Source organism: Agelaius phoeniceus, chromosome 2 (genome assembly GCF_051311805.1).
Source record: "Agelaius phoeniceus isolate bAgePho1 chromosome 2, bAgePho1.hap1, whole genome shotgun sequence".
In the NCBI taxonomy this organism is placed as follows: Eukaryota; Metazoa; Chordata; class Aves; order Passeriformes; family Icteridae; genus Agelaius; species Agelaius phoeniceus.
Window position 1 is genome coordinate 110,217,457 of NC_135266.1, and position 24,412 is coordinate 110,241,868.

At 35.8% G+C, this 24,412-nt stretch overlaps 1 protein-coding gene across 1 annotated transcript in view; it reads right to left on the reverse strand.

The window, feature by feature from the left end:
• GBE1 (1,4-alpha-glucan branching enzyme 1) overlaps window positions 1–24,412 on the reverse strand; it is a 138,070-nt gene that overhangs the window by 59,957 nt on the left and 53,701 nt on the right. Inside the window, exons 4-7 of the mRNA XM_054627780.2 lie at window positions 19,837–19,962; window positions 18,018–18,153; window positions 15,283–15,373; window positions 13,965–14,174 (exon numbers count right to left, since the gene is read on the reverse strand). Coding sequence (XP_054483755.2) covers window positions 13,965–14,174; window positions 15,283–15,373; window positions 18,018–18,153; window positions 19,837–19,962 — 563 coding nt within the window. The remainder of the gene's footprint in view (window positions 1–13,964; window positions 14,175–15,282; window positions 15,374–18,017; window positions 18,154–19,836; window positions 19,963–24,412) is intronic.

The following is a 24,412-nucleotide window of genomic DNA, read 5'->3' on the forward strand; positions in this document are numbered from 1 at the left end:
AACTGCTTTGTTGTGAGGTGCTTTTTCTCCCCTGAAATAGTATGCTACTATGTATGTGTAAGAATAGACAACAATTATCCTCAACTTTATTTATTCCCTATATAGGAAAACAAAATCAACAAAACTACGCTCAAAATCAATTCATTTCATTACTGTGAGAAAAATATTAACTACCTGGCCAGTTGTTAACATTTTTAAGCTTTGCTTTCTCAAAACCATCTTATTAAAAGCCTGAAACAGTGCTTTCTGTAAACCTAATTTCATTTTTTTACTTTAAAATACTGGTTCCCTAATTAATGCTCACCCAAGTGACTTCAAAGGGACACTGAGAAGGTGTCTGGTTCACACACAAAAATCCTTAAAGCATTCATACTATGCCTGTACCTTCAAAATGCAAATTCAAACTGGTTTAATTTGAATTCAGCTGCATTTTTTTTTCTAATGCTAATAGAATAGCTAATAGAGTAGCAACAGTTATTTAAGCAGCTAAGAAGCAGAATTCTTCACAAAAGAGAACATTTTGAAAAATCCAAAATAAAAGCACTAGAGAAGTGAAGAAAGGCCAGACCTCTGCCTCTGAGAAAATTCCAGGATTAGTACAAAGAGATCATCAAATATCTGTTTTTCCTAAAAGTTAGAGAGCACTGATGATTCAAAAGTCTTTTCTGTGTACAGATGATGGCAAATCTCAGTTGCTGCAGTGGTGTGAGGCTCAAGTTCATCTATACCATGATACCTTGTACAATACATTATCAATCTACCATTCAAGTATTTACATCCTACTACAAATTATTTAAGTAATTATCTTGAAATTCCCAAATCAAAACTTTAATCCTCAAGCAACAAAGCATGGCAGGTGCTTTTATGTTTACATAGCAAAATCAACCTCATAAGGAATGTGAGTTAGTACCATATAAAGAAAACTGAAAAAGGGGCAAACTTGAGCATTTTACCAACCTAGGACACCACCTCAGAAGATATTATCTGAATATCTTTCTACTTTAGACCCTCAGAGTCCAGCACACTGAGTCCCTGAAGACTTAGCTGCCTGTCTGTATTTTATTGACTGAAAGTCTATCTTTCCCTTCATCCCAAACAGGCTGTTGGTAGCAATGCCAAATCTAGAGAAGGATAAGGAAATTTTAAGATGAGTCTAAGTGTTCATTATCAGTCATCATCCAGTACAGACAGCACAGGAAGCATCTGAGATACTGACTCCATGTCTTGAATGACAATCTACTGATTTCTAACCCTGGGGAAGCAGGGGCTAAGGGAAGTTCACTCTGTATATTAGCTACTACAAGTCTTAGATTACTTCCTCTCATGCTTTCAGATTTTATCCTCAGCATCAGCAATTGCTGTGGATACAGTCCAAAATGTTCCTTTTGGAACTGTTCTCATCACTGTGGAATGAGACTGCTCAGTTACATGACAGACTGTGGCATGGAGGGCAGAAAAGTTTGTACAATTAATTATTACCTTCACAGAAAAACACTTCCAGTGGAAAGCTTGAAGAGCCTGAAGATTGTCTTAGATCATCCCCAGCACAAGATTCAGGGAATCTGCAAGGGGAAGCAGCCACCTGGCAAAGCTGACCAAGGCATGCAGCAGTCCCCATTGTCTTTGAGGAAGCACAGAATGCAAAGCTGTTGCATTTCCACAAACCAGCACAGTAGATGATGTAATATGTACCCTCAAGTACAGGGTTCATATTAAACAGGAATCCATCCTTAAGCACAGCATGGTATTTCTCTCTTTGCTGCACTTTTTGAAGCCACATTCTTCAAAAATGTAATTAAAGATATTGGCTCCGACTGGGCTGTGCCAATAGAGTTGTGAACTTGTAAATACACTTTCAGTATGTTTCATAAATACTTTTTCATCTAAGAGACCTGAAGAACAGGTTTGTATTCAAAGACACCTAGTTTTTAATCTCAATTTCTTACTAGATACTGTCATTTCAACCATATAATTTGTACTTCATGAAGATAAATATGAGAACAATAAACACATTTATGATAGATTGTGACTATAGCTTTGCTTAGTAAAATACATGGCAAAATTATTATTTGCATCATGTCTGGAATAAACACCTACAATGTAATTGTTGTATTGTGAGACAAAAATAACTATATTAACACACCCCCTTGCCACGGGCAGAGACATCACCAGTCTGGAGTCCTGTGCAACCTGAATTTTAACATTTCTAGGGATGAGGCATCCACAGCCTCTCTGGACAATCTCTTTGGTGTCTCACCAGTCTCTCCATGAAAAGTTTTGTTCTTATGTCCTTCCTTATGACCTAAATCTACCTTTCCAGTTTAAAACCATTGTCCCATGTCCTGCTACCTGTGTCCTGTGCTGCATCCCTTCCCTCAAGCCAGTCAACCACACCACACAGTTTGGTGCCATCCACAAAGTTCAGTCCCAATAAGTTCCTTAGGGACACTACTGTTACTGATCTCCATTTGGAAATATTCATCTACCAATATATTTCATGCATTGGAAATACGTTTTTATTTTTAACACTAAGGTTTTTTACTGAAATGCCATGATTTTTAACTGAAATGAAATCAACTATTTACCTACTACAGATATCCTCTATTTCAGATCATATTTCAGTGCAAGTATTACTGACCCTGGCTTATGTGGAAGCAGAATGCTGGTGACTTCTAATCAAAATATATCTGATATGGAAAATTCAGAATATTACAGAAAACAAGTTTTGTTGTCTAGACCGGGACAGAACACAAAGAAAAAACTAAAGCTAAGATTCTCAGACATAGTTTAAAACAAGTTTGCCCTTACATATATTGATAGTCTAGTACTGCTGGCAAATGAGTTGCTCAAGCCTCAGACTCTACTCAAACGTTTCTGGTTTTTCAAGTTTGGGTGAGGATGGTTCTGTGCTAAGAGCAACTGTTGGTGAAACCTACAAAACATTTCCTGTTTCCAGTACACAGTGAATGAGTTTATAAAAATGCTATTTTGAACTACTTTCTGTAAGTCACTACCTTTTTCAGCCAATTTGTTAGCTGGATAAGGATTAGAAAGAACATCCAGCTGAAAGCTGTTTCCCATTTCCTGACAGACTTTCAGTTTCCTCCCCAATTAACCCAATGACAAAGTAATTACCATGAAATTTCTTACAACAAAGTCAAAGTAGATTTTCATCTTTTCCAATGCCCTTATGCAAGAAGGTGGTGGCAAAGGAAGCCTGGAAACATTCATAATGTAAATTTTAGTGTTTTGTAGTTGACTTTTTTCCCCTCTCCAAAAAGCATTCACTTTGTTAATCACCTACAGGACTTAAACATCCACCCTAGAAAAGTTATAAGCCCCTACCTAACTTGTAGGAAGAAAAATACAGAATTTTATATTTCAGGGTAGTGAACAGTCTAAAAATCCTGGGTAATAAACACAAAACACATCAGAAAATGGGGAGAAACAGCAATGGAAATATTTTGGGATATTTTTTCCTCCAGTGTTTGACTGACTAATCACTCCAATTCACCAATTATTCGAACATAGTTTCTATCTATGAAATCTTAAAGGCAAGAGTTAAATTTCAACAAGAAAAAGTAAATTTCACTGAGTCATTATTCCTAAAAAGACCTGTACATATAGCATTTCAAAGATTATGCTATTTGGTTCCTTAAACTCCAACTTTTAGAACTTGTTTCTCAATGTCCAAGCTTGGTCCATTTAAAACTAAATAAATGAAAATAAATCTGCTATATTTAAACAATATAACTCAAAATAAGAAATGTTTTTGGCCCATAGCTGTGGCTACATTTACAGTCACAAAATGTCATTCAGACAAACTTGACACTTGAAGCCAGTGAAGTACATATATTTCCTTTGTGTGAAAAATTCTATTTATTATTGTTATTATTTATTATTCTAATTATTTACCAGCCTGACCAACTTGGTGTCAGTGAAACAGTAACTTAAATGGTTTTTTTCCACTTTTTTTTTTTTTCCTTTTGCCTTTGGGCAAGAGGGGAAGGGAGGGAAGACAAGGGGGAATTTAGCACTGCTTCCACCTGCTTGCAAAAGGTCAGGGTATGAAACTGTAATACTGTACTCATTTAACTTCCAGTTGTGGTTTAATAAGAAATGGATTCTTTCCTCAAAAGACACCAATTTCTTTATCACTCTACCGGAGAACTGTCCAAGAAAATTTAAATATGCTGCTAATAATAAGCCTGTGCTAAAATGTGCTCTAAAATATCATGCGCTAATCAAAGGTGGGCTACATTGCAATCAAAATGTTGCTAAATACAAACAGCAAGAGGAGAAAAAGTTAATGACTCAAGCACTGAGGAAAAAAAAAAAAAACAACAGTGCCAATTTCTCTGAAGTTTTGTGGGTTAAAAACACAGGCTGTAAGTCCAACTTCTTCTTTTTTATGACAAAGGAAAATGGCCTCACTCCACATCATGAAGTGACAAATTCTATGGTGTTTACATAAATCCCGGCAGCCAAGAAAAGGCAATCTTAGGTGTTTATTTAATCAGGAAAGTGACAACAGTCATTACTTTACTTTCTTCACATATCTTAAAGGAATAAAGAAAAAAATAAAGACCGCAAAGAGAATTCTTCTCTTCATTGTGAAGCCTTTTGATAAATATACTCAGTTAAACACTCTGTGCAATGACTAAATATATTATATATACAAAAAAATCCATAGTTTTACTTAATAATTCTTCAGAGAACTTAATTCTCAGCTCTTTGTTTGAACAAATTAAGTCGTCTCCTACAGAAAAAAATTACAAGAGCACATAGTAGTGACTATGGATGTGCTTTTTCATTCTTGTTTATTAGTTCACATGTAACTATCTTTAAAACTACACTTGACAGGACTTAATTATTGTGTAGTAACACTAAATAAATCAAGGGGTAAGGTCTCCAAAGTATTACTTGTACACTTGCTTTCCTCCGCCTGAAATAAACTCATTAATTGCAGTAGAATAACTTAGAAAAACTTGTGTCAACTATTTAAACCATTAATTAATCAAATGGGCAATTAGTTTCTTTTTTTTCCAAATAACTTTATACCAATTTTCAAGAGCTGACAAGGAATTGTAATATAGATACATACAAATATTGGCTAAAGAGTTAGCCCCCTTATCAACAAGGAGGCCCAAAGCAAATCCATGGGGAAAATAGCGATGGAAATACTGCATGCTTTTAAAAACCCCCAAAAACCACAAACCACTCTTTTCCTGACCTGGTATAGAACAACTTGCTTTGTTCCCAGGGATAAAGCTTTAAATAGAATATCGTCCTTCTTCATTAGGACACGTTTGACACAATACACTATTTCAGTTTTTCTAACTTGTCCTGTAACTACATCAGCCAGACCAGAGCCAAAAGCTGCTAGCTGTCCATCCATTACTATTATAAGAGAACAGTAGAACTATTTTTTAATCTTTTTTACAATTTCACCAGTAATTTCTTAAGTATTAACTCTAACAAAATTTCTTTCAATAACAACAGTTCCAAAGTCATTATAGCATTTAAATAAGCCCTAAAGAAAACATTTATATACAGCTGAGTATGTCCTTATAAAAATTCCCTAAATTTTAGCATGTCATAAGCAGTACAGTCCCATCCCAAGCTGAATCTCAGGCAGTGGCTGCAGGTGGGAAGCAATTTGTTTGGACAGAGGCAGCTACTCCCTGAAGCAGCAGGCTGCCCAGCTCTGCTGTATGCATTGCTCTCCATTTCCACTTCCAATCACCTTCTAGAGGCAGGAACTTTTGCCTTTATGCCACTCTCAAGAAAACATGGCATCCCTTTCAAAACGCTAGGTAATATATCAGATGAACATAATTACTTGCAGATTATTTCTGATCTGTTGGCCATACATACATTACTGACTTTTGGAAATCCTACAGCATTTTTGATTGTTTTCTACTTTGTAGACATAGCCATTAATTTATTTCTTTTCCCCAGTTATTTATTTTATGCTCTTTACACTGAGTTTTCAAAAAATGAATTTCAAGTGGATCTCTGCCTTATACAACACATACATAATAGAATCAAAAAACCCCAAACAACTGTCTTAATGTTTTCCTCTTCTTTCCCTGCTATGTGCTATACCATGCCTAATTTTCCTCCAGTCTTGTATTTCTTTGGATAAAACCCTATTAGAAGAAAGTCAACATCCCTTATTTCACTTGTGGATTCTTCTCAAACTCGTACAACCATCAGCCTTTTCTCCAGCAAAATCTTCTATTCACAACAGATGCTGCTCATGTCAACTGCTGCAGCAATCACTTAAGAATGTTGTAGAAGTTGTCAATTCAAGTGTGGATTACTAAATGCAAGATCATTATTGCATTTAGACTGATGCAAAATGATTCTCTGCAATGTGTTGCATCTTAGCTAATTTTAGTTATTTATTGAAATACCATAATCAACTTCATATAAGTGTGACTGTATTTATTCAAGATAAGACTGAATTTAAGTGGCTACAAGTGGTCACCTCTATTTTTCAAAATGTGCTACCTGACAAAATTTAGAACAATTGACTGCAACCTTTCAGTGTGCCTTTCTTCACATTTCAAGATCTTGTTTTATTGCTGTACCACTTTCTGTGCAGCTACATTTTTGAAACTTCACACAAAGCTTTGAATGCTTTGTTGGAGGTAATTTTGGAAACTGGACACTTGAAAGAAAGCTACATGGATTCTTATGTGAAACTCTCAGTTTTAGAGCACCTATGGATTTAAAGCTTCTCAGTCTGTTATACCAAAGTACAGTACAGTAAAACAAGTAAGCTTATTTAATTAAAAACTTTAAAAATTAAAAAGTAAAGCAATTATACAGCAGGTCTCGACTGTATGTAGTATAAATCATAGGATCATGGCTGAAACTTTTATTTTTTGTACTATTATTTCAATTTTTCCAATTACATTGCAGTAATTTCCCATTGTATCATCTCTTCTGTGAATGCTTACAGTAATCATTCCCTTCACAAAAGGCAATTTATAAACTGCAATGTTCCCATACTTGAAAGTGTTTGCTTACTAGCATTTATAATGATGACTAGAAGAAGAGAAAACAAAAAGAAACAAGGATTTTTAGGCATGAAAGGTCTTTAAGGTGAAAATTTTATAAAGTACTTTTATACTGTCACAGTCACCATCAAAATCCAGTCTATTAGAAGCAGAGAGCTAAGGATCATAGACAGACAATGTTTTTAAAGACAATCTTTAATCAAAATAATTACATTTATGAGGGGTGAGGGGAAGAATGAAAATCTCACTATTATGCTGCAAGCAGTGCTTCCTTAAAACAGTCATTAAGAAATAATCTTTGCCAGCCAAATGAAATTCCAACGCATATTATGCAGATCTTTAAATACAGAGCTTTCCTAAACTAATTTGGTACAGGAAGACTGGCAGGAAATGAATTAAAATCAGCACAGCTTTATGTTTTACATAATGAAAAACAGCTTACATCCTTGTTCTATTGTAATTACTCTAGAATCAACAATATACCAAAAAGACATCACATGACTGAGAACCTCTCTCACTGTCAACGCTCACTGCATTATCTTTAGTCTAGCTGGAACTATGGCCAAAGATTCTCCCCAATGAAAACACATTTGTGACAACCATGGCATGGCACTGGAAATGCAGCTGGGGGAATGCCACCTGCACCTTGCTAAATCCTCAGAAGCTGCAGAAGAAAAAGCTTCAGTTCTTACACTCTGGGAAGTCAACTGGATATGATTCACTAATGATGGTCAAGCCCCCCCGCTTGCTTTACCCTCTCCTCTTCCTGTGTCCCAAACTGTGTCTCAAAACCTGCAGAGCTTAATCCTCTAAGAAAATTCCTTAGCTGAGAGAAACCTGAAAAGGCTTTAGATCAGAACTAGACAAGGAAAAGTTACAGACAGGTTTGTTAGGAGCCCTAGGATTCAAAAGGAAGACCATGGAAAGGCACAAAATAGTGAAGAGGACTGTCCAGCACCATCAAGGGTCTGTGACAAGTAGTGGCAGTCTCCTTTCTCCCAGCTGACTGACACCTGCCTGGCCAGCAGAGTCTGTTCAGGGGTCATGTCAGCAGCAATGAGTGTCCTAGCAGCCTTTAAATCCCATCTATCCTTTGTGTGCATGAAGCTTGCAGTCAAATCTTTGCACTCTCCAACGTGTGTCAATAAAGGGCCCCTGAGGTGGATGGCATGAACACACACAGTGTGTTATCTGCAGCCTCTATCTCTTGCTCATGTGTCAATTTTCCTTAAGAGGATTAGGCAAGAAACCAGAATCTTTAGTACTGTGGTACTCCAGAGTATCAACTTAAATCTATTTAAAATGCTAATGATGCAAGCAATAAAGAGTAGCAGTGAATCCATTTCATCCTGAAAACTGTTACAAACCATGGGGATGCTCCCAAAGAAGGCAACAAGTCTTTACCTCCACTGATATTTACAATTCATCACTGAATTGAAGGAAAACAAACCCAGAAATATTCTGAACAGCTGCTTTTAGAGAATTATGAGCCCAGACAGGTACCCTACTAACCAAACACTAAACTCTGAAAGATTTATGTTCCAATTCATTCCACCTACTATCATCACCTCAGTGGCAGAAAAAGACTGGCAAAGTAGGCAATCAGAAGAAAGAAAAACAATTTGGGTGAATAACAGCTGTTTAAGGAAGAACTAAACACCGAGCTGCTGAAGATGTTAGAAGATAAACATGTCTTTAAAGAGTCACATCCTGAAGTCAAGCAAAATCAGTGGATCTTTTCCCCTCAGAATATACAGAGTAAGGTTTATGCACGATTTAAACACTGGGTGGCAGAAAAGGCCACTGTCTCAGCATCCAAACACAGGTGGATCTATTAGATTCAAGAGAGCACCTGAGATACCTGCCCCAGGCTGGACCACAGGACAAGGGGAAAAAAGCTTCAGGTGACCCACCCCACTGTGGAGGGGCAAGCTGGGGAAGAGGCCACCTACACCAGAACAAAGACACAAGCTTCAACACCTGGCAGCTGCCCTGTTTCTGCAGCACTGACAGCAAGGTTAAAAGCAGTTTCTGAGCTCTGGCAGTTTTCTTAACACACATTAAGAAAAATTGAATTTAAAAAAAAAAAGTAAAAAGTACTGAGCTATAATCAGCTGTTCCACCAGCAGCTCAGAAAACTGAGCTGGAGAGAACATCTGGACTGGCAGCAGGGGACTAGCAAGTCATCTGTTGCCCTGATGTAAAACTGTGGCTCGTGGGACAAAGTGTTTATTGTATACACTAAACCCTACCTGTAGCACTTCAAAGCACATTTGGCATGGATGTCACTTGAAACGTCATAAAACTGATGAAGAAAAAACTTAATAGGAGATTTCTTCCATTACATGGCTTAGTTATGATTTTTAACCCCAAAAATATGCACACAACATCCTGTCTTAAAAAACTCCGGAAAACAGGCCTCAAAAAAGGCCCAAAGGAGATGCTGGGACATCTGCTGGCCCCAAATCCTTGCAACCAAAGTAATCTCTTACTGATCATACTGCTGCACTCAAGAAAGCTGGACTAAGTAAAATTAAAACTGCATTGTAAATCAATTACTGACCTTGCACCAAATTCATCTGCAAGACTGTGAAATAACATTTGCCTAAGTGCTCAGGTGAAAAATGCCATAGTATTAAAAATCCAAAACAAGCCAAACTAAACCCCCCCCACAAAAAAAAAAAAACAAACCCAAACAAAAAGAAGCCAAAAAAAAACCCCAACAAAACTTAAGGCATCAGATGATTTCTGAATTTTAATACTACCATAATTCCTAAATGCTCACAGAAATATATCAGTATACCAATTGACATTCAGAATTGGATTAAGAAAGAACAGAATCCAACAAAATCTAATGAAAAGACACAAAAAGCCTTATAAGTCAAAACAATGCTCTTGGACCTCAACAAGTCTAGAAGGGCAACATCATTTACACATTCTATTCATGTAGTGCTGTGGGAAAAATCTTTACTAGGTAATATCTTGTTCTCAATTATTTTTAAATTGTTTTGCCTGATTATTATTTTAGACACATTTAATTTAAATTCATTTCTCCAAATAGCAAAACACAATCAACCACTCTAGTTGTGATCCCACCTGGTTTCCAGGGTGTACAACATCATTTCTAATGAATCTGGCAGCTGAATAACCTTGGAATATGATTTTAGGAGGAAAAAAAAATTATACTTGGCTTGTGCAAAATTAATTACAAGTAGAATCCTTTCTTAAGATGGGAGGGTGTTTACATCTATTTCAAGAGAGCTACCTTTAACAGGAACACAACAGAGACCTTTAATTTCCTCCAAAATTAACTGTACAATGCCAACTAGAATACCAGTCCAGAGCTTCTGGCACCCCTTTTACACTAAAGCATTTCCCTGTCATGAATTCAGGGCCAGAAAAGTCACAATTATTAACAGGAACTGAAGCAAACTATAGAGAAATTTGTTTTTCAACAGAAAATGTTAACATCAACTGCAATTCTCACTGAAGCTTTGTGATTCTGGTTTTTGGGTTGTTTCCTAAGGGAAAAGGGATGGACACAGATTTAGACAGACAGGATGGAGATGATGGAGAGGAAGTCACCAAATCAGAACATTTGAGGGAAAAAATGCCCTGGATCTATATTTTAGAAAAACTCAGAAGAATGTGAAAGAGCTATGAAAATTATTAAAGTAAAAGGTTCTTTTTGATTGATTTTTAAAGCACTGTTTATATTCTTTTATTGAAAATATTTAAGCAAAAAGTATTCTATTGGCCAGCTATCTTATCTGGAATTTCTCATTTCAATGAAATCGAGTTGTTATTCTCCTGTGACAGCACCATGAACAGTATAATTTTAAAATGTTGTTCACAGTTTACAGCAAAGCTCCTGTTGCATACAACACTAGTATAAATATGGATTAAAACATAAAGAACTTAAAATATGCCCTTTTCTTTTTAAGTAGCACTATGGTGCAAATATGCAGTACCCAGGCTGCCGAACAGGTTTACAATTGCTTTTCTTGTAGCTAGTCTCTACTTACATGAATTTTACTAAAAAACAGTATTTAAATACACAAGGGATATAATCCTTTTTTATTTTTTAGCATGGATATGGATCTTTTGCCACATTCTGTTATAGGAAATAGTCACAGTCCCCTTCACAGACAACTGAATAATCTTGCAAATGCTGTGAGATAAACTTACTTACATCTTGGCTTTCAAAGAAAATGTAGACAGACTAAACTGATAAAGCAACTGTTCCTTAATCTCCTTCACAGTACAGAATTAGTTTCTCTCAATTCCAAAGTGAATTGAGCATTCTTTGCATTTGATGTCTAAGCACCTGTAGATTTAACAGCTCTTCTCACTACAGAAGGAAAGGGATTTAGTACAAGCTCTGTACAGGATAGAAGGCTGTGCTAGCTGAAGAAATTTCACTCAGCAAGCAAGCTTTTCTGTAGACCATTCAACAGACTGTGTTTGCTGTCATTTATTTTGAGCAAACTTTCAACATCTGCCAGCAACTTGAGTCTCTCACAGATTTTTATGCTTGCATCATCCAGACTAGAGCTGCTCGTCCACTGGTATGGAAATTAGCAGAATGCCAATACAGACTAAACTGGGGGGGAAAAAAGCCAAACCTAACATTTTCAATGAAATGTCAGTTTGATTCTTTCACAGTTTTGCTTGGAACCTGTGCACACAAAGAATAGGGGAAAAAATGCAACCTATTTTTTAATCAGTTCTGTGAAACTTAAAATGACCATGAAGGTTATAACTTTTCAGCCTTAAAACTTGACTGTAAATACATGGAGAATATTTACTACCTCTGGTATGAGGATGAAAGAATCCCTTAATGACTAGAAAAGTTCACAGCATCCTATGCTTGAAGGAAGAAAGCTTTTCCACAAGCAGTTGAAAACAGAACTCCAGATTTGCTGTTGCATATCATGAAAGGGCAGGGGATGGGAAATGACCTTCAAGGGACCCACAGTCATCCAGTGCAGAGCTGCAGTTTCTCTGGTCTTTGCTATTCTCTAATCTCATCTCTCCCCTCACAGCTCTTTCCATTTCCCCCTTTCTGCATTCAGTCTGGCACCTCTTCCAAAGCCATAGCATGCAAAGAAATTCCACAGGTACAAATTACTGACCCAAGCAAGCCATGGAGGTAGCTCTTCACTTCTGAAGAAATACTTAACATTGACAAGTGCACCCTACAGAAGAGCTGGTTGTTTCTCTCATTTATAAATACCTCACAAACACTCAATACCAGCACCACTTTCTTCTCCAGCAGGAAGAACCAGAACAGAGGAAGGTCCATAACCACATTCCATTGTCTCAGTAGAGACACTTATACTCACACACTTGTTGGTTACTTATAAGCATCAAATGAAATAAAATGTGTAATACTATCATATTAATACTAAAGCTTTAAGATTATTTGAAATACAACTGATTTGAGTATGAATTTAAAGCTTAATAGGAAGGACTAAAATGCATTTCTTATTATAATTAAATCACAATTTATATTAAATCACAATAAATCGCATCAGAAACTCGCCCTGAAATGACCTGTTAAATTGTCCCAAATAACAAGTCCCAACAGCTCATCCCATTAAGTATTGAAGTGCACCAGTCAGTTTTTACACTGGTCACTTGGTTTATTTGACACTGAGTTCCATTAAACAATTGGCCTATGCTATGTAACATGACTTCTGTGTAATCATATCCATCCAGTCCATGGCAATTCAATGCAAGCAAGGGAGAAAAATGGGAAAAACAGGAAATTGAACCTGCAGCACAAAAACTTTAACAACTAAGAGGTTAACAAGAAACTAGAACTTTACAGTTGCTCTGTGATGAGCCACTACAGGAACATTCAAAAGGAACCTTGAAAGGGTTAAAACAGGACTTTGCAATTGATAAGAAGGTCACACAAGATTATGCATCTCAAGGGGTAAAATAAGAGAATTTATCCTGGAATAAGTGATCAATTCTATACAGAATTTTATTAAGACCTTCTTTAAGGAGATTGTAAAGTTACACAAAACTTACTGTGGAATGTTTAGAGAAACAAAGGAAAGGAAAGGGAAGAATCAGGGTGGTTCAGGGATGAACAAACAGAAAAAAAATGCGAGAAGGACACTGAAAGAAGCTGGCTGCTTGTGCCTGTTTCTCCATTTAAACCACGGAAACATTCAGCATACAAGATCAATCTCCTTGCCCCCAATACCTCAGAGAATACAGAGTAAACAATATTAAGTACTAATAATCAACTGGCATTAATACATGTTTTGACACACACTATATTTATACTGGTTAATTAAGCTTGCCCAAACTGGGGTCTCTAGAAATGTCTACTGAAAATGATCCCTGCTTTGTATTAATTGTTGATTGACCTCCAGAAGCTCTTTGAAATGGAGTTAGTTGTCCTGGGGGAAATCTTTTCCTACATTTCAACAACCTGACAGTATGTCAATAAATTTACAGAGCTTACAAGTTTTCATCAGCTTTTCCGACTATTTTATTTTTATACACAAGCATCATCTATTATATATATGCAACTTACTATATATAGCAGGAAAATATTAATATGCATAAAATGCATAAAATACACAATTATATACTCCTACATAATGGGTATTGAAATTGATATTTATAGAGAAATATGTTTTTAAATAAAAATAACTACATCGTTAACTAATGCATGCAATGCACATGGTACATAACACGCACATAGGTAGTCATAGATGCCAGGAAAGTAATGAAACTGAAATACTATCATTTAGTGTTAGATTTTCAGGATTTAGGCAAGTAGAGGAATTTAACTCCACATACTGCAATTGTTAAACAATCCAAATGACTTTACCAGCTTGGTGAGGAGAGTACTTTTAACAGAATTGCTATGAAATAATAACCACTAGCACAGCTGAAGTGATGTTTTATACTCACTTTGCATAGTCAAAGAGCCTGCTGTCCCAGAGCTGGTGATTGCCTCTATATCCAGAATGGAAGAAACAAGAATCTGTACCATCAAACTGGTTGAGACCATCTTCTGAGTTTTTTGAGGCGTGGCTGTGCACCACATCAAGCAGGACTGTGATGCCCATGGAGTGAGCAACGTCAATCATTTCCTTCAGGTCGTCAGGAGTTCCGTAGCGGCTGTGAAAACACAACGTGGCACCATCAGGGCTCCTGCTGGCAATGCTCAACATTCATCATGGAAACTACATCAAAGTCAGCAGTTCTTCATCACCTACTCTACAGATCATTTTTTCAGCCTCTTCAGCAGTAGCTATTGCTTACAAACGAACATTTGAAACCATTTTTCCTTATAAGAATTCCATCATCCACACAATGTTTTGAAGAAATAGATTGTTTATTCTTCCTTTTTTAATAATATATAAGATTCAGTATAAAAGATAAGAGATAGTTAAAGTTGCTATTTAATATTGAACACTTCCTTCGCTCATAAGGGACAAGAATATATTCATATAGCTGGAATAAAGTAACACAATGATTACAAAAGTAAACGTACATCCACAAAGCCCACAAAATACACTATCTGCTATTTTCCTGCTTGGTTATTTGGTTTAGGTATTAGACCATTTTCTTATTTTATAAAAAGATTTTTTTATCCTATGCCTGACACGCCTTTTTCAACTATTTAAGCCAGTTAAAAACTGCCTAAATTTAGCCTGGTTGCCACTTGAGCTGCTCTAAGATAAAAAAAAAAAACTAAAAAAAATTACTTCCACATTTATCATAATTTTCTTAACAACTACCTGAATTAATCTTTCATGTAATTTCACCCTATACCTCAAGTCTAAATACAGTCTGTTACAAGCCTGTAAGGGAAAGGGTTCCCACAGAGCACACAGAGTCATGATTTAAATCAAGTTCATTACCAACAGTGTATAGTTCTGTCTGTCATAAAAGAAAGCCCTACACACCCAGTTTGTTCCTGCCAAGAATTCCACAACCACAAACCCATGCATAAAGACTGCTGAAGGTGGATTACTCAGAATATGTTATGGCATCTGAAGTTACTTATAAACTTTTTGTCTGTATTCCATTGAAAGCATTTCACACAGCAGCTGATAACTGTGCCAAATTGATTTCAGATTTAAGAGGAAGGTAGAGCAAATACCTAAGCCATTGCTTCCCATTTTACGCTTTCCTGCAAACACACACCTGCATGCCATACTGATTTCAATGGATGGGAAGGAAGGGAAAAGAACAGAGAAGATGCTGGAGCACTTAAACCTACCTTGATGCTGCAAAGAAACTTGTGACCTGATAACCAAAACTGGCATAGTATGCATGTTCCATAATGGCCATCAGCTGGACACAGTTATAGCCTATAATAAAAACAAACACAACAAATAAATGCCTTAAGGATAGTTCAAAGAGTATTCAATACCTATAACATATCTATTCCAGTCTTCTCTCATTTTAGCTGCCTCTGATCCTAATGGTCAACAGCTAAAGATTCAGTAACTTTGACAAAGCAATTCTAATTAATAGTTTATACTAATGTGATCTCCATGGCAAATGAAACAGTCAATTTGCCAAGTGATCCACACATATTCAATCTCCCAGATGCAGACAGAAAGAAGTGTCATCCTTATTTAACTTCAGAATATTAGTAATGCCAACCTGCATGTCCTGAACTGCTTCAACTTTTGACACTTGCAGTCAGGGTTAGCCACTGGCTACACATACTATGACAAAATCACAGGACGGTTTGGGTTGGAAGGGAACTTTAAGATCCTCTAGTTCCCACTCCTATGGCATGGGCAGGAACACCTTCCACTAGACCAGATTACTCAACACCCCTTCCAGGGATGGGGCATCCATAACTTCTTTGAGTAACCTATTCCAGTGTCTCACCAAGCTCACAGTAAAGAATTTCTTCCTAATGTCCAGCCTAAATACACCCTGCTTCAATTTGAGGCCACCCCATCCCTGGTGTCCACTTGGATATCAAGTCATTGACTGAAACTCTGAGTGTGACCATCCTTCTAATTCCTTATCCACCAAGTGGCCCATCTGTCAGACCCACATCTCTCCAGCTTAGACACAACACTGTAACTTCATGACATATGAAGCCATTTTTTTCATTCAGCAAAAACACTTTTTTCCAACTTTAAGAGTCATTTCTTCCCTCTGCAAAAGTCTGACAAAAAGAAAAATCGCAACTGTAATGTGCTTTTATTCCGAGTTTACCCAAGAACCAAAGCAGTCCAGGAGGGCTGGGGGACACACTGTGTTGTGTCTCCTAAGACAGTTCAGTGCATTCTTAAGGAAGGGAACTCCAAAGAGTCAGTTTTTATCTACAGGTTATTAAGACTCACACCTCCACCACTACTCTGTTTGAAGAAAATATTTACTTCATTCCTTAGTTTCAACAGGATGCTGTAGGATTTTTCATTCTTCCTTGGTTTTTCATAGCTGTGACATTTAAAACCAGAGCTATTATTAGAACGCAGTTGGTGTGAGCTCAGCAATTTGTCAGATTCATTGCTGGTTTATAATTCAGGCCTGTTGTACTTATTTTTATTTACATCATTTTTATAAATAAACAGCAACATTGCATCAAATTAATCTCATTCAATTTCCTTGCTACTTATTTTGCTATTTGTCATGCACATATTCCTACAAACTACTAATATATTAGAGTTCATATATAGTGATGTCTTTAAGCTTGTCCTAAAAAGTAAGACATTCCACAACTGAATCTAACAGACCTTAAAAAATATTTTAAAAATACTTAAATCCCACAATGTTTACTTAATGTAAACAAGAAGGAAAATTAGTTATAATTTTTATATACCCTAAATTTGATACTGCGTTTTATTATTTGGTGTATCAGCCTTTTCATGACATTTCTCCACAAAGAAAAAATTGTAGGACTGTAAATCCTATTAACTTCCTGGGACCAGTGAAATTCCTTGGCAGTAAGGAGTCACAGATATATAATGTAAAATCCAAAACTGCTTTTTATATAATGTAAAATCCAAAACATCTTCCACATGTGCAAACTCCCTCATCTCACCTGCAAGCTCAACTTTACCAAAAGGCAAAAGCCACAAAACATTGACTTAACATGTAAAGCTACAAGAGAATGTCTTCATCAGGCGCTCTGACAAATAAAACAGAATTAAAGAAATCAAACACAAACAAAGCCATCATCCACAGAGGTTTCAGCTACAGGTGTCATGATTATTTTACAGCAGTGTAAAATATGTATTTCATCACAAGGCAGTAAAAGGCAATAGCTTCTAACATTGTCCATTACAGAAACAGTGCAAAGACATCATGGGAAAAAATAATTAAATGAAATTGAGGTGAACAGTTTTGCTGTGGTTCCTGAGATAATGTTAGCAGCTCTTTCACACATCCTCTCCAATATACTAGAAGGTCTTTTCCTGAAAAAGGTCGAGGAGGGTCTTTCATATTTAAAGTTTCCTTGTTCTGATACTTCTGAGTTACTGTTCAGGGATAAAATGTCTAGCACGGTTATTCTGGCAAAACAAAGAATATTCAGGTATTTCTTTTGTCCTTCCTTAGAATCAGAAGGACAAAAGAATTAGAATTAGAAAATACTAAATTGGTTCTACTAGTGTAAAGCTTAGAATTAAGCTTTACACTAGTAGAACCAATTAAGTATTTTCTGAAGACTGTTTTTGTGACAATCTTTTTTCAGTCTGAAAGCAAACCATGCCAAAAGCAAATTACTTTGCAATACTTATCTGGGCTTTAATAATCATATTTTACTTAAAAATCTGGAATAGACTTTAATTCACATATCCTATTTCAGTCTTTGTTTGTTCTCCAAAGATTTCACTTGTTTATAATTTTTGCTCACCTAAGAATCTATTTTTATAGTATGTGTAATTGGGAAAAATAAAAAAAAATACCTTTAGATACTTGACAGTCATCTTTTCTAACAAGCACAGGCACATAAAAACTATCTCTGCAAGCATTTCTAGTATTACTTACCAAGATCCTTTATTCTAGGTAGTACATTGTAGGTGAAGTTTTTATAAGAAGCTACTTTGCCTTCTGGGGAAGCAATTCCCACATGAGATTCATAGATTCGTAGGCTTTTTAATCTCTTGGGAGAAGGATTCTTATGCTATAAGAAAAAAACAGAGTTCTCATTAGGAACAGCTTAGAAGTGTTGTCATAATCACATGATTTGTACAAGATGAAAAACAATTTAGGTTTATTTAGTTTTTCCTCTAAGAGCATTCTAAACATTTCAAACTGTTAAAGCAAATGTCTGTTTGAAATTAACGTCCTTTATGAACAAGAAACTAGACATTGATGATTCAACACTTTTCTTATATTCTTTTTTAAATTACACTTCAGTGTTCAACTGATAGTAGCCACTCCACTTGATGTCCTTCTGAATCACTCTGAAGCTTGTTTGAAAATACAGAGAGAAAATAATAAGATGGGCTTTTATTTTTTAAGCATACCTGCTTTTCTGCAGGTACATGAAATTGCTGCCTTATCTTATCTGAAATTTATAAATCTGTTATTCCTAAAGAATACAGTTCCATAGCAAAGAATCAACTATATTGTCATTACTTAGGATTAAAACGTAATTACATAATCTCAAGTCTGGAGACAAGTACACAGCATTTCCAGATGGGTGAAAATATTTGACGAATACAGAGGCCATTGAAGTTAATATCCTATTTGTTAGTTTATTATTCTGCATTGTGAAAATGCAGAACAAAACTAGTTGAATACAAACATGTGAACAGAAATTGAAGGAACAATTAAAGGACAAAACTTCTGATTGAGGCTTGTTCCCTATGACTTATTTCCACTGGACACCTCTACTATTCATAAAAGGACTTTTATATTTTTTCAGTAAGGCCTTATCTGCACCCAAAAGTTCAAGCCTCTTTTTTACTCTAGGTCATCCCAATCACTGCATTCCCAAATCCCTACCCATTCCTTTTCTTGATGACACTGAGATGTCACAGAGCATCATACACAGAGTAGGCCACTAAATTGATAGACTACACACTTTAACAAGAGTTATTGTACATTACGTGATCTATTTTTAAAGAAAATATTTTCCATGCCAATAGCCTTTTCTCTCTCATGCAGTTGCTTCCTAATTTGATGTGGATGCGAAAATTTAACTCAAAGTAGAGACTACAGCATCTCTAATATAAAACACTGCATACCATTTTCCAGGGAAAACATGAACAAGTTTTTTATGAAACAACATCACTCATATGGTCTGAAGTTTCCAAATATTCTCCTAGGGTATTTTTCATATATCATGCAAAGAGTTCTCTCCCTTACAGTAGTGCATGAGAAGAAAGAGGGCTTTAAATTCAATAATGGGATTTTCCTGATACAAAGAAACCAGGATTTGACTGGAGTGTGGGCAAGTTATTTTGCAAGTTTTTTCTGACTTCACGGAACATTAACCTAGTATTGAGGACTGAACATTGCATTTGCAGACAACCAATCCTTAAATCCAGTACTGATAATTCCCTGCTCTCCTCCCTACCAGGAACAGCCATCTTGTCCCAGAATACCCGTCAATCTTACCTAACAGGTGGCAAAAGTTTAAAATACCACATTAATAACTATTTTTATATATTCTACAGGAGGCTGGAAAAGCAGCTTAAAAACATCCATCATTAAAGTCATTTATTTCTATCAAAGCCATTAATAAAAGCCCTTCATCTCTCAGCTCTTTTAACGAGTTTGCTATTTCCTTTTATTTTCTTCCAAACAGGGAAACAAAGATAACATGATACACCTCTTGAAAATAATATTGAAGCCTTACTATATATGACTGTGGTGGATTCCAGTGAACCCAATCATAATTCACTTTGTCTTCATCACGGACCACATATCTTGCCCAGGGTGAAATACGATAGAGGAGGGCGCCATTCTGAGCACGAATCACCACCTATAAAATAACACAACATATGCAGGCAGTCACTTATAACTCACAGAACGCCTCCTATGCAAGCCACAGCACAGGATGAAATAGTAGACTACACAGAAATTTAATTTAAAGAACACACAAACACACAATGCAAGTCAAGAGAAGGAAGAATGACCCTGCCCGCAGGGATGATTTGCAAAGGGACAGTAAACCAGACATGTCAGACAGGAGTGATGTTCACCAGCAAGAGCTGAAAGGTGAGAATATACATAAGATTTATATAACTAATGGGAGAAGAAGCCTTCCCAAATGGATTTCTGTTAGGTTCCCTAATTACCCCTGTCATTACTATTTCCTTTCCATGTTCTGCTAAATTTAAATAGACATGCAGTATTATGCCATTAGGATGAGAACTGTGATTTGTTTAACTTGACAAACAAAACAATCTAGTAAAGCAATTTTAATATCATAATTCCATCTTCTTTTCCATGCTCTGAGAATCCTTAACAATGTCACATAGCCCAGGACCACAGACAACACAAGAAGCACAGGACAGTTTTTGGGTCAAGGCAAAGAAAAAGTTCCACCTCTCTCACATCTTCCCACCCCATCCCACCTCCCCTCTCCTCAGCACAGAAGGAACAGCACCACTCTGGTTTTGCTTGGTATCTTGGCTGCCACTAAAACGGTAACACAGATGGTCTGCAAATTTAAAACCTAGAAATGTATAAGCTAGTGAATGCACAGAATTCTTAATTCTGCTTTTTATTAACAAAGTGATGACTGAGACTTTTCAGTTTGGTTGTTGGTTTTATGGGGCTTTTTATTTTTTGTGGGAAAAACTATGAAAAAGGGAAAGGGATTTTTGGGATTGGGATTTTTTCCACTCCTTGCTCATTATTTTTGTTAAAAAAGTTACTTGTCTTTGCTCTCAATTCCTAACAGGTAGTCTGGGAGACGAAATTATCAAAGAACTGCCTTTTCACCTCTGGCAAGTGTCTTTCATTGTTTTGATAGATTATTTGTTATCCTTAACCCAATCATGGAAGAAGGCAGGATCACAGAACCTTGTTTAGTTGAAAGGGACCTTTAAAAGGTCATCTAGATCTACAAAGACAAAAATATGTATACGCAGATAGTTAATGGAAGTTGATGGAATAAGGCAAGGAAGAATGATTTCAGTGCCTTAGTACACGGTATTATAACTCCAACAATTTAAAATAGGTTTTATAAAATGGAGTAATTCATATCAAAAACCTCACCAAAAAAGCTGAGAAAGTTATTGCAAAACACTGTAAAGCTGCATGTAAAATTTCTTCTGTTAGCTGCATTAGCAAAGCTGACCCAAAGAGTATTTCTGCAAATTCTATCAACACTGTGAAGATCCTCCTTGCTGATAGCATTGACAATTTGCAAATTATTCTTAAAATAATAAAAGTTATCTCCTCTCTCTAATATCACACTTCTGACGGTGCTATTGCTTCTTTTATTATTTTTTCCCAATTTACCCATCACAGAAATAAGATGATTACTGCATATAATAACCTACTCATCTTGGCATTCCTTTTTTTCTAATATTTTAGCATAATTCATACTAGACAGGCTTATGAAGGGTAGGCACATTTAAGAAATGTGAAGTAATTAATCTACATTCAGAACATGAATTAGCTGTAGTACTGGTTTAATCCAAAAATGATACTGGAGGGGGGAAATGTAAATTTCTTTATTATGATATATTTATCCAGTCATGTACTGTCTTTAATTAAAGCCATTAAGAAATGAAAAAGTTAGGAGAAAAAAAAAGATATCAGAAAATCATTCAAATGGCCAACCATCAGTTATTTGACTTTTTCAGGTTAAAATTCTACAGTTATACTGCACAACCAATCTCTGTATCCCATATTTCTGACAAAGTATAAGAACTTCCATTGTTCTGTAGTCACTTAAATTGATAGTTAAATTAATAGTCACTTTAATTGCAAGTCACTTATTTTCCCTCTTTTGTAAGACACCAGTGCATTTCTTTTAGCATTTATTCAGAAATAATTTTTTCAAGTGCTAGTTTTGCATTTAATCAAAACCTCTACAAAGCCAAACTTAAGGGTTACACTTTTCAGGAATTGAGAGACTTACAGGAAATCATATAAGTTTCTATCAACCTTTACAGACAGGATTTTAAAAGATAAAACCAAAACTTGCTAGAAATACATACAGTTATGTTTCATATATTATGATAGTAATCATGTAGAGTCATAAACAAGTGGTGGAAATCTACTATTCTAAGGGTTGGCTTTACACACTTGAACAGTCTTAAAACTTTAGGCTGCTCTATTTTAAGGCTCATAATCTAAATTTTTTGGATTCATTCATTTTGCAACTTTCCTTTCAGTTCTATTATGCAAACATATAAGACAACTCCATGCTCAAAAGAAAAAAATATCACAGAATCACAAGGCTGGAAGAGACCTTTAAGATCATAGAGTTCAACCCAAGATACATTTATACAAAAATAGAATTAATGAAATTTAACCATGCAAATATTAAAAATCTCAGAAAATTTGGAGAAGCGCTTATTTTAAACAAGTAATCATAAAATTTATTTGTTGCTTTCTCTTAAAGTGGTGGTCTTAAGAAACATTTTTCAAATACATCCAGCCATGGCTATAGATTAATTTCACCCCTACAGCAGAAACCTCAGGTTTGCTCATTTGTTACTGTAATTTTTGAGTATCATGGGCTGTGCACAGAGAAAGCAGAGTCAAGAAAAACAATTATTACACCACCAGAGCTGGTAAAGTTGAGTCCTTTCCTTCTCTGATTTGCAGAAGCATAATCAACACAGGGTCCTTACAGATCTATCAAGTGATCCCTGGCAATTTCAATTCTTTGTAGCTAAGCTTGCTTAATACTTTTCTTAATTTTATGTGAATACCATTTACAGAGTCTCTCCTAGGCTTAATTATCAAGCTCTGTAGTCAATCCTCTTATTTGCCTCTCTGATAAAGTTTTTATTAATAAAGTTAGAAATAAAAATTCCAAATAATGTTTTCTGAAGTTTCTTGGACAGAACTCTCATGTCACCACGCTCAGCTGAAGCATGAGCACAGGAACAGGAAAAAACTGAATGGCACAACAAAACAAATAGCAGTTCAGCCCAAGACTGACAAAAATAACTCTAATGCAAACAGTCTGACAGCTTTAATTCCCATATTTGCTTTGCTATTTCTTGAAACAATTACATATAAGCAAAATAATAAAATAACAATAATATAATAATAAAAGGAGTAAAATTATAAAGCACACATAAAACAAAGACAGATGAAAACTCTTGCTCCACTCACCCCAAATCATGACTTGTGGTCCCTTCTCTGCAGTGTCCAGATATAAAAATTAGCTGCTGTGTATTGAACACTTGAAATGTGCTGTTACAGATTTTACATGCATAAGGATTACTGAATAGAGCCATTACACAGCACTTTTGACAGAGTACCTATAAATCAGTTTAACAGATACTGTACTTTTCCTACAAATCAGTTTGAAATCAGTAAAAACAAATTCATAAAAGTTGCAGCCTAACAAGCTACTACTTAGTTCATCAAGACTTTATAGCTGACTTTACATTTTCTAATTAACTCAAAAAATTGTTGTCTAAAGAATATAGATAAAGCCATGATGTTCATTAAATTAGGCTTTTTCAAACTGGCCTTGGGATTTACCTACTTGATTTTCACAAGGCATGTCCCTGATCATTCCTCAATGTATATGAGGAGGCACATCCCACCATTTGATATAAAAATTACAGCCCCCATTAAATAAAGCTTTTAAAATGCATAATGCTATAGCATGAAACACATGCCATGTGAACCAAACAAACCTCTCATCACAAGCAACCTCTTTTACAGTTTAGACTTAAGTGAAAGAAAATCCTAGGTAAAAATAATCCCTGTATTTTCGATCCTATTATTGCAGAAAACACTCCAACAAGAGGACAAGTGAGGGGAAAAAAGGAAATCCGAGTTTCCAACACAAACTAATACATCCTCCCCAGGTCGTTAAAAACCAACAAAAACTGTTTAAGAAGAAAGAAACCAGCATCTCAAAAGAGTTACATTTCCACTGCCCAAATTTAGACAGAATGAAACAAATACAAAATAACAGATGTAAAGAAGTTGCCACCATCTACATCAACCACCTCTTTGTGTGAAACATGAGACAAAGTAATATATTATCAAATTGTATAGTACATAGACAACATCATGATTTTTTATGTGTCTGTGTGCCGAGAGGGAGGCATCTTTAAGCAGCAAGCCTGTTCAGAACTATCAAAAAGAGGTTTTTCCCCCATTTCCAAAGTCTCCATGATGGCTTTCCCATTGGAAACTTCTAACACAGGAATGTAGGAAATTCAAAGTAAGTCATGCTGAATTTGCTGACATCGACTTCAAAAATAGCTCCTCTAAATAGTTTAGGG